The following is a 12122-nucleotide window of genomic DNA, read 5'->3' on the forward strand; positions in this document are numbered from 1 at the left end:
GTGCGGAGATCAAGGAGGTATGTAAATAGGAAAATATATTAAAATCCATATCTTAAGTTCAGAACCTTTTTTCATGGCACTTGTTAACCAAAATGCTGTAATGATATTGTCAGCATTTCAATTAAAAGAACTAATTCGTTCTGTTTAAAACTATCTCTATCACACAACTTTTTTTTTCCGAATGTCGCATACCTCCCTTAACTATATCCGTACTTCTTCAACTACGATTAAAATAAAACTTTATTTTAAGGAGCAAGTCAAGAATTTGTACTTCTTAATATTTGCAAATGATATTAAGTAAACTTAGTTTGCAGTAAAAAGAGTTGATGTTATTTACACACACCTTTCGTTAGTTCTTTAAAAAACATGATTAAAAGAAAATTAGGTTTATAATACCCTTAATTAAACAAGAGTAACAATTGTTACAGTTTTTACAATAATTTTTCAACTCTGACACTCTTTTCATGAGATAACTTCTTTTGCCAACGATTTTGTCCCTTTTTTTTTGTTAGTTGAAACCAGCTTACGCATTCTTGTAATTTTTACATTTTATCTTTGAAATTTCAATCTCGAAAGACATGCATGAAGTGACGCCTAGTCCAAAGAATCTAAGTTAAATAGTTGTAAGGCCGATTATTACGAAAACAATTAACTACTCTGGTTCAATGAAACAATTACAGTAAAACTTGGGTAAGTTGACCACTTCATGTGCATTGTTTTAGTGGCCAATGTAGACAAGTGGTCAACTTATAGAAGGGGTGGGACATTGTTTACTTTTTCGTTTCCTACATGTTGCTATACATTAAAATTTTTTTTTTTACTTGACTTAAAAATTTGATTTAGCAAATGGCCAAATGAATATCTCAAGAAATGTGTTTAAACCTAAACGAACTTCAATTTGTTACACAGAAATAATTTTAATATTTAACTAACTTTTAAAAAAAAATTATTTTGTTAGTTATGCATGTGAAGTGTTTAATAAAAATAATTTCTTAAAATATCAGAACACGAAAACATTGAAAACTTTAACAAAACAAAATTATTTTAACACTTTAAAATTTATTCTGTTATTACTACGCATACAAGCCTATTTGCTCACTATTGCAACTGGAAGAGCAACTTTTCAACTAACACACCTGTTTTCAATGAATGAATGAAAGAAATGGTCAAAAGCTGACTCCCTACAGTTTCCCCAGATGGTCAACTCACAAAAAGATTGAGATTAGCTTTTTACACTATTTCACCAAACAAGTGAAATATTAACATACATTGCGAAATGACAGAAAATTTCCTGAATTTTTTTTTTCTGGTCAATTTATGAGGGTTTTAGAATAGAATTTCATAATACTCCTAGATAAAATTAACTTATTTCAGTGGTCAACATACAAGATAGACAGGTGGTCAAGTTACAAAGGTTTTGCTTCTTTATTATGTAGGAAAATTTCCGTTCTTGATAATTGAGGTCAACTTATTCAGGTGTAAAACTTACAAGTGTGGTCAACTTGGCAGGTTTCACTGTATAAATAAATCATTAATATTCTTGTTTTTTTATTACGAAATATTAGGAGAAATTTGTATACATAATTTCTTCAAAACGTGTGTTAAAACTATGATTATAAGTTATTTAAGAAGAAAAAAGTCAAATGGAGTAAAAGAACAATTTTTGAGATGATGATTCTAAAAATAGCATATTTTTCAAATCTTTTTGCAATTTTTTATTTTACTAGTTGTTTAACAAAACAAGGCATATCGAACATTTTCCTGATATAGCAATATTTTTTTGAACTGTGCAAAAGTTGAGAAATTATACAAACAACTTTTAAAGAAAATATTTTCAACTTTTTAAGACAAAAGGGTAACTTAAAAGGGTTAGCGCACAAGATTAACTTTGAATGTTGAATTAAAATTGCATGCCCATAGTTTTTTGTTCATTTAAAAAACAAAACAATCTGTTAAATTTTTCCCCTGTGCGCACATACGCATTTACTTTTCATTACTCGAATAAATAAGAAGTAATAAAAAAAATAAAATTAATAATTTATCTTCATTTTTCGTAAACAATAGTATTTTTAGTAAATAGTCAGCTGTTCTGCTTCGAATGATATTGAGTGTGATCAGTAGAATATTTTTAATTTCTTAACAAGATTTAATTCTCAGATAGCTGCCAATAATTTTAAGTTTTCTTTCAATAAGAACTTAGCAATAATTTAAAAAGTAATTTTATTTTAAAGAAAAACATAAATTAAAGTACTTAAACAATTGATTAGTATATTATTGGAAAAAAATATACATAATAGAATTTTAAAAAAAATTGCATTAAAATTCAATAAAAAAGTTAGAAAAATAATTCTGCGAAACACGCATAGACAGGTAATTTACAAATTTATTTTAAGATTAAGGCGATATATAAGATGTAAAGAAGTTTTAAAAAACTCTACTCTAAACTCAGCTGCACGACAGCCCATGGAGGGCCAAGGCCTACTATGCCCATCTCAGTTTTCTGAACCTAGGGCTCTGGGGTGCAGGAGCAGATGTTCCGGTCAGGTGGTCAGCCGAACGCGGAACCCCCAGTGTTTAGTTCCCAATCATGCTTGGTACTTATTTATCGACCCACTGAAGGGATGAAAGGCTGAGTCAGCCTTGCCCGGCCCGAGGAACGACAGGGCGAAGCGCTACCGCTCAGCCACCGGGGGAAGTTTTAAGATGATTAAAAATGTTGACTACGCATTCGTATTAATAATTATAAAATATATATTCAAGAAATTGATAAATATATTATTCCAAATCTATGCATACGTGTGTATATTATTGAAATTGTATCAGTTATTGAAAAAGAAAATCAAAAATTAAAAAATAATCACATTAAGTAAGCACAATCTGGTGCATAATCATATTCTTTCAGAAGCACGCCTTTATAAAACTAGACATTCGTTGAATAAAGTGTTTTTTATTCAAAATGTTTTATTCATAATTTCTTTACTAAATTACAAATACATTATTAAATGACTAAAAAGAAACATCGTATTTTATAGTTTGAAAGAAATAAAAATAGAAAGATTAGCAAACGATTATTAGCGAAAAAAATATGAATGAAATTTTACACTACGCGCGCGAAGTCAAGTTCCTCGCAAGTTTATCACATTTTAATATTAATCGCCCCATTTAATCATTTTTTTATTGTCGCCAAATTATTTTTTTAAAAATAATTAATTTTAATTTTTTTCAGCTTCTAATAAATAAAAACAGTTGAAACTTCAAATTTTTCTATTGAAAAATATGTAGATTATTATGGTATAAAAAAATTCATACCTTATAATTCAAAATTTTTTCATCCTCAATTTAATTAAATAATAAAAAATAATTAATAATTATTAAAAATTATTTTTTTCATGAAATTATCTTTGGGTAAATGAGTTTTATGAGTGGGTGCAATTTTTTTTGAATTGCTTCATTAGTTTTGAAAGTATGACTGAAAACGCAAAAAGCGAAATTAACATTAAGGGGTACGAACTTTGGATCGCTCTCCTGACCAAACTATGGGGACCACATTTCCCAGATTGCGGCTACCCCCTATATTTTGAAGGTTAGAAATCCAAATATGTAAAAAAAAATACATGTTTATTCAGAGAAAGTACGTTTTTGTGTCAGATTTCGTAACTTAATTAATAGTTAGCACTAATTAATTAGCATATTTGAGGTCACCCCCGGGAACCATTAAGATTGGCACTTAGATCGTGAAAATCCAATCATTATAACAAAAGTTATTCAGGGTGATATCTTTTTTTTTTTGCTGACTGTACAACAGTCATATTAAAAAATTTTTAATGTTGTTTTGGCAAAATCTTAGATTTGAGATGATTTTTTGTAATCAAAATTTTGACAAAATAAATCAGGGAAAAAGTTGATACATATTAAATGTGTTTTAAAGTGAAGCTTAAGAAATGTTGATAAAAAGTTTTTTTCTTATTTTATGGATTTTCCTTTTCTTGGATTTTCTTTTTTTTTATGGATTTCTTATGTTGAAATATGTTTTTTTTTTTTCGATTTGCAATTTATTATGAAAATATGATATTTAATAAAGCAATTTTTTGTAAGAATTTTGATAATGTTGTAACTGTTGACTTTTGTGTTCTTATTAGCACTAAATTAGTTTTTGATTGTTTTATATATATATATATATATAAAACAAGTTTTAGCCATTAATGTACTAAAAAAAATTTACAATATGAATCATCAGAAGTTTTGGTTACGAAATCAATTATGTATATATATATATATATATATATATATATATATATATATATATATATATATATATATATATATATATATATATATCATTGATTTCGTAACCAAAACTTCTGATGATTCATATTGTAAATTTTTTCTAGTACATTAATGGCTAAAACTTGGAACAGCTTTTACAGAACAAGCATATTGAGTTGTCATGGGAGACAAGAATTAAACTATCATTAGGTATAGCTCATGGCATATGTTACTTGCATTCAAGTGTTGTTTTTCATAGAGATCTTACTTCAAAGGTATGAAACATCTGTTATGATTTAACCTCATCTTTCTTTTCATTCTGTGTTTATTGTTGAGTTGCTGGCATCAGATTTGTTTGATTAGTATTTTTATTCTTTTTACTTGTATTTTAGTGTGTTCACTGGTAAGAAATTATCAGCTATTAAAGCTATTTTTACATCTCATAATATAGTGATAATTATGGAGAACTAAATGTGTATTGTAAGGATAAGAACTGAAATTTATTATTTTATTTTAGAGGTTTATCTTTTTTTCAATAATTTTACCTACTGGTTATAAGAGCATGTTGGCTGTAAAATTATTAAATCATAACCAGTTATTTTTTAACTGTTATAAATTTAAGCAAAATAAAAATTTTAAATTTATCCTAAATAGTTTTTTAGTTTAAATTTGAGCCATGCTTTGGGGCACTATGTTTTTCTTTCCCCCCCTTTTTTCGCTCCTTTAGTTTTTTTTTTAAGTAATTAGACCTAAAATGCTTGAACAATATTTTTTTAGTAGATTTTAATTTTTAATACTTGTAAATCTTAATTGAACTACTATGACATTTAACTCTTTGACACACAATTTTTATTAAACATATTTTTTATTCTTTGGTATTAATTTAGGTCAAAATGAGTGAAAAATATTATATTTAGCGCTTTAATAATTCATGATTATGATATGCAGCTGTATCTTTTCTTGTGTTAAAGATTAAACCTTTCAAACACTGCTCACTTCCGAACAATAATTTTTCAAGTTTGCACTTAATTGCAATTATTTATACTTAAGAGGAAGTTATTTATCATTGAAATTTCTTTAATTTACGAAATCAATTATTGATCAATTTTCATATGATTAAAAAGAAATTCAAACTACTTTTTTTGGATTTTATATTTTAGTGTAAATATAATTGTGATAATCTTCTAACAATTTGTTTTCGTAACTATTACTGATTTTCATAGTTGAAAAATAACAAAATATATGTATTTGTAATTAGAATATATATATCAAAGGGACACTGGCGTCCCTCCGGCATCAAAGAGTCTAAGATGAATTGAGCTTAAACTGTGCGCGGCACAAGTTCAGCTTAGTTAAAAGGTTTTAGGTTAAGGCTAAATTTCTCTTTCACTAAAGCTCTCTTTTTCTGAAAGTTAAAGAATTATACAGAAATCCTCTTTGTTCTTCTCTTAATAAGTATGGAAAAAGGTAATGACATATAAACATTTAAAAAGAATTCAATCTTTTCGTATGATCCCAAAATCTATAGTCTTTAATATAGCTCTTTATGTTTCTCTCATTGCAAATTATGGCTTTAATTTGACATATCGTTCAGCATGCAACTGTAATTCTTTCAAATTAAAGTTTTTTTACTTCAAACATTTGAAATCTTTTATCTTCATAAGTTACTATAATTTTCTAATTTTACTGTGCATTTTTAATATATGAGACATAAAAATTTGTTATTATTTTAATTTTAATATGCATTTTATTTGTAAAGAAAATTTGAAAGTTTTGACTTATATTATATTTGTATTTGATTTGTAAATAGTGATACTTTGTTCTACAGAATGTCCTCATCAAAATGAATGAAGATGAGATGACTGCAGTTGTTGGTGATTTTGGCTTAGCAGAGAAAATACCAGATTCAAGGTAAACACTAACTGCCCACGAGCCTGTATATATTTGAATGTTTATAGAACATTATTTTAATATATTTTCTGTATTAATCTGTTAACTGGGTGCAAAACAAAATAGCCAAACTTCATTAGGACTTCAGCAATAGATTATTCTTTTGAAAAAATTGAATTCTTGTGTCCACCTTTTATACAATTGCTAGTCCATCTTAATTTAAACAGCTTTCCAAAACTTTGAAAAGACTAACTGTTTAAAGTTAATTTTTAATTAGCTTAAGATAAATCTGATTAGTTGTAGCTGTCCTTCTTAATGCTAAAAAACTTGTAACCATTTTGATAAGGTACCCAGCTAATGGATAAATACCTATTTTTCAATTCAAAACTACCGTTTGAATTTCTGGTTTCCTATATATGATGTTAGCACTTTTTGATTAGTAGATTCCACTGATGAAAGTACCAACAGATGGCGATAATTTTAGTTTTTTTTATTGTTACAGTAAAGCACATTTTATCTGTATCACATTTATCTGTAATTTATTTGCAGTCCCAGTTTATTCTTAATATATGCTATGTTAAAATAATTTGTTTATATGACTGAAAAACATAAAATATTGATTGTATGTTTTTTTTTCTGTACTTTGTTTTTTTTTCTATGTAATCTCTGAATATTTGCCATGGATTTCAGAAACTCTCAAGGCTTCCTCAACTCTAAAATACAATTTTTCCCCCTTCAATTTTTTTTCTTCTTAATTGCCTATGTGTATGGAAAGAATTGTATATTTTTGTGTGCTCAAATTATTAAGTCATCACCAGCATTGGCATGACAGCCCTTTGTGAGCCTGGGCCCTCCTCAGAAGCTTTTCCCATTCTGCCCTTCTCCCAGTAATTGATTTCCAGTTCTTCATTTTAAGGTTTTAGGATGGCAAAATCCTCATCCACACATTCTTTCTATCTCTTTTTGGGCAATAATAAAAAAGTAATGATATGATTAATTTAAACTTATTTATATTTTTTTTCAACATCGATAACATTAAATGTCATCTTAACAATGGCTATTGCATTGTCAAAAGTGTTCTTATGGAATATTAAATTTAAATTGTTTGATTTTCTGTTATACATCAATTTACTTCGGTCCCCTGAAAAAAATGCTTTGTTGTATTATTAAAATTTAAAAATATGAAGGAAGGATAGTCATTTTAGAAGTCCTCTTTTATCCTGTAGTGTTCTTGGTGATCATGAATGCTATATTTATCCTAGTGGTAGTAAACTAAAGCAGAAATTTTAAAAGAAATAGAATTTTTGTTAAATGTTAATGAGCTTTTGTGTATCAGACTTTTCATACATCAATTTAAATCAATTGCATGTAGTGGTGAACAATTTTATTTTAAATTTAGTTAGTTAAAATATTAATACTTTACATTTGCTACCATTAAATATTTTCTGTAACTATGAAAATTCTGTAATTGTTAAAGGGTTTGCACATTTGTGACACAAACTTCTATGTTGCGCAATAACTGTTGCAGCAAAGGAAAAAAGATCTGATTTTTCACTTTTTTTAAATCAGAATTTTTTTGTAGAATTTGTTTAATTACAATCAAAATTAGCATGTCTCAAAAATATATAACAGTTTTAAAAGCATTTTAATAATTCAATATAAGCTTAATGTGTATATATATATTTTTAATAAAAGTGCAAATATCTTTTTAACAAAGTCTGAATTATACATGCTAGTACTTCAACTTCTTTTGTCGTCCTTATTTTGAGACTTTTTCTGCTGAATTATAAATTTAAATGGTTTTTATAATTAAGCCTAATCGTTTTTTCTAAAATATTATGATGTTATTTGTTCATTTAGATATTAGGACGTTATTAAGGTATTAAGACATTATTTGTTTGTTTTAGGGATCGTAGTCAACGTTTACTAATTGTTGGTTCACCTTATTGGATGACACCTGAGTGTTTAAAGGGAAAGTGGTATAATAAAAAGGTAAATATTTTTTAATCAAGTTAGCTCTACTTTATAATTTTCAGTGTTCCAATGACACTTTTTGTCATATTTATTTACACTCCTTCAAAAACTTCATGAGTATTCTTGTATTAACAATACAAAGACGACTGGGATGATTTTAACCCCTGTCTATTTTATTGCTCTGTAATTAAAAAAAGTTACTGATAATATTTAGTATTTCGAACTTTTCATAATTTGATTAAATTTAAGTGCTTATTTGATCATTCATATGTTAGCCTTATAGTAACATACTTATAGAACCTTATACCTAAAATGATTGGAGGAGACAGTTATCTTGGTAGGTATCCCATTAATCCAGGTAGTTAGGGTATGAAGTACCCTTTAGTATGTATGAGGTGTCTCAGTTTCAGTAAAGAAAGAGTATTTCAAAATATCAATAAGGAAAACTTGATTATCTAAACAATTAGTGTATAAGTATAAAGTGCTCAGTGCCCCTTTTTTGTAGATCAAATTGAATAAAATATAGTTTTTGATATATTTCTTATTAAATTGATTATGATTATATTTCAGGTGTCTAATTGATTTAACATACAATCTGGGAATGTCTTTACTTCCAAATGAGTTACTAATATTTAGCTAGGGAACAAATTTTACAAATTAATGTCAGTTCATATTTGTAACTCTTTATTGCTATAAACATTAAAAGCTGTCATACACTAACATGTAGTATGCTTTTCTAATACAAAATGAATATTAGTGGTCTATTCTATTTAAAGGGCTAACTATGTTACTCTGATGATCATTGTAAAAACCTGTTTACTGTATATCATATTATATTACAGCATTGTTATAAGTAGAAGATATTCAAACAGATTTCATGTGTGTCTATTTTGTTTATATATTATGTCAGAATTTTTTCAGATCAACGTAAGTAACAATTTTAAAAAATAGTGTATTTGTTCTTGAGCTATGATTAATTATGACTTTTTATGATGCTTAGTTTTTAAATTGTTGTAATCCTTATCAGTTACTGAATCATATGTTCAAGTGTCAAAGAAAAGTTAAAATATTCAAATGGAGAGCTAATAATGTGTAATTTTATACAGTTTTTTTTTCCATTTCAAAAACTGTGGCATGAGCATAATCGATTAAAGGATTTAAGACAGTATAGTGCAAAGTCTCACTTTTTCTAAAGATATTTTTCTATGTAACTGTTCTTTAGTATTGTTTCCAGAATTTCTGAAATTTCTTTTAAATAATAGCACAATTTACTTAAATATCGTGTTGTCTGTCTATTCAGAAATCACTCTAGTTGCATTCTTCCAAAAACTCTAATTTGGCTTACTATATTCTCCCAAGCTCTTCAGCTTTACAATGTGAAAAAATAAAATTTATAGATGAGCCTATTTCCAAAGTTCTATTTTAAGTGCTTCCCTGTGCCTTCACTTACCTGTTTAAAAAGAAAAAAAGGAAGAAGAAAAAAAAGGTTAAGACAGCAAAGTGTTTTGTTGGCACGGGTTCGAGTTCTGCTGGGAGCTCCATCTTGGTAATAAATTGAACAACTTTATTGTTTATTCTGCAAGGTGCATGTTAAACCTGTCATGAATAAAAGGTAATTATGTGGTATGGTAGTTAATAAAGAAGTTTTCCAGATATTTAGGGTTCACACCAGCGATGAAAATTTAATGGCCCAAAAGAACCACCTAGGTATTCATTAAGTTTTTAAAAAAAATTTTAATGATGGACAAACTTGAGAAAAAAGTCAATCTGTACAATTTACACATAAAAAATTATTGCCATCTATAACACCCCAAAACTAATTAGATTCATTAGCCCATAATGATTGAAGGTAAGTATTTATTAAAATTAAGTATAAGGAAGCTGAAAATAGATTCAACTTAGCCGTTAAAATGATGAGATCAAATAAGTAAATGAAGAAAATAGAAAAAGTTAGACCTAACAGAATACTAGATTAAAAATTATAACGTTTTGAATAACTAAATTATAAAATTTTAAAGTCAATTCTAAAAAAGCAAAAAATTTTATTTTATTTATTAATAATTCATGAATAAAAATGTCAAAGTCTGTACTTGCTAAAGGTTCAAGGTCAGTACATGAATGCAAAGCACAGCACAACATGTAAAATAACATGTTTTCATCATTTAAATTTTTAAAAATTTGTACCAGATATGTTCTCTTATTCCATTTGAACACCACACATTTTAAATTCCATATTACACATTGAACAATAAAATTTGTGCAGCAAAGTTTTATTTAAATGCATGGAAATGAATGCAAAATTCTATTTTTCGTTACTATTCTGAAAATTCCTAACATATTTCTAGGTGACAGATGTGTCGCCAATGCGTGTGTGTGATTTAAGCGACATTTATAGCCTTTGAAAGATAGATGGCCTGGTGGTTTGCCTGTGAATAGCAGTAAAGTTTAGTGTGTAAATAAATAAATTGTTGTCCATATTATTATTATGATAATAAACTGACATTACTATTACTGTTTCGCTTTTAAATAAAAATTAAGCTTCTTTTGAAAAATGGTAACAAAATTTTCTAATTACATAATTTCGTTAAATATTCTAAGAAAATTTTGTTTCATTAGTAGTTGTTAAGAAAAAAGATGTAATTTTATTTTTAAATTTTCCATTTCAAATTTGTCTCTTACATAAAAGATAACAGTGAACCATCTTTTTTGTTTTATAAATGAAAGTATAAATTAGATTTTAAAAGATATTTTATTTTAGGCTGATGTTTTTTCTTTTGGTATCATCATGTGTTAAATTATTGATAGAATCGAAACTGATCCTGATATTTTGTCTAGAACAGAGGTATTTTTTACCTTCTTAAATAGTCTACTTTTATTATATAAATTTACTATTTTTCATGTTTGCACATAAAGCAAAAGAAATTAAAAGCAAGAACCAAGAGCTTTAATTGTATTTAATTTTTGGCCTAATTTTTAAAATAGCCAATCATGTTATTCAGCCATGAGACTGGATATTCTGCTCTTTTTTTAATTTTATAAAATATTTTATTTTTAGTTTATGTAACTCTAAGTAAGTTGAAAAAATAACCCTACTGCTGAAATTTCAACTTTCAAAATGTGTCAAAACTATTCAAATAAAATTTTAATTTCGTAGATCGATTAAAGTCAGATCGATAGATTAAAGTCATATTTCATAGATGGATAGATTAAAGTCAGGTGCAAGCAGTTTAGATTTTAAAAATTTTCTTATTTGTCAATTAATTCCTTTCTTAGTTTTTTGTAAGTTGTAAGTGTTTGTCAATTTAGTTTCAGTTTTTATGCTCAGCTTTGTTTTTTTATTAATATTCATTGTGTCTGTATGCAATACTTAAATGTTATTCAATTTAAACTTATAAGATTCCAAAGATAATTCAGTTTTTCCAAGATAATTCAAACATTTTACCGATGATACACTTTCTGAAGGTCTATTAATGATATGATGTATGAATTATGTTTCAAAAACTGCTGTAAATTATTATGTAGCCTTATATTTGATGCTTTTTTCTCCCATTAAGCAGTATTTAAAAAATATTTTAATTTGTTATTGATTGTTTCTTAAGCCTTGCATTTACTGCTGAAAAGTATTTGTGTAGAAGTTCTTTTTTCTTTGTTACATTTGTCATTCATGAAATAGTCATGTTTTAAAGCTAGCTGAAAAATTACTTATGAGATAATATTTGTTATATAATCCTATTACTTATTACCACAATTCTTGTGACAATTTATATAATATTTTGTTGGATTAATGCAAAACGGGCATGAAAATAGGAAAAACTTTTATTCTTCTGCCATGAGTTAATAGACAAAGCGAGAAGAGGGTAACCTCTTTAATTTTTTCCATTATATGCCTATAAACCAGTAGTCTGATGTAGCACGCTATAAGTAGTTGTACAAAACTAAAATTAGTCGTTACTTTTTCTTTGTGCTGCTTTTTGAATGAAGCAGTGTAGTGA

The 12122-nt window shown here is 26.9% G+C and overlaps 1 protein-coding gene across 12 annotated transcripts in view; it reads left to right on the forward strand.

The window, feature by feature from the left end:
• LOC122272719 (dual specificity testis-specific protein kinase 2) overlaps nt 1–12122 on the forward strand; it is a 61084-nt gene that overhangs the window by 33290 nt on the left and 15672 nt on the right. For 3 of the 12 annotated variants that reach the window (XM_087151069.1, XM_087151077.1, XM_087151085.1), the window contains exons 1-3: nt 4642–4746; nt 6095–6177; nt 8064–8148. In XM_087151069.1, the coding sequence (XP_087007195.1) occupies nt 4738–4746; nt 6095–6177; nt 8064–8148 (177 nt within the window). In that variant the 5' untranslated portion in view covers nt 4642–4737. Of the gene's footprint in view, nt 1–4391; nt 4542–4641; nt 4747–6094; nt 6178–8063; nt 8149–10475; nt 10842–10888; nt 10973–12122 lie in introns of those variants that run through there. The other 9 variants (XM_087151091.1, XM_087151095.1, XM_087151054.1 and 6 more) reach the window with 7 other exon arrangements.

The sequence above is a fragment of the Parasteatoda tepidariorum genome, chromosome 1, assembly GCF_982258835.1.
Source record: "Parasteatoda tepidariorum strain Cologne lab strain chromosome 1, Ptep-v5.0, whole genome shotgun sequence".
NCBI classification, from domain to species: Eukaryota; Metazoa; Arthropoda; class Arachnida; order Araneae; family Theridiidae; genus Parasteatoda; species Parasteatoda tepidariorum.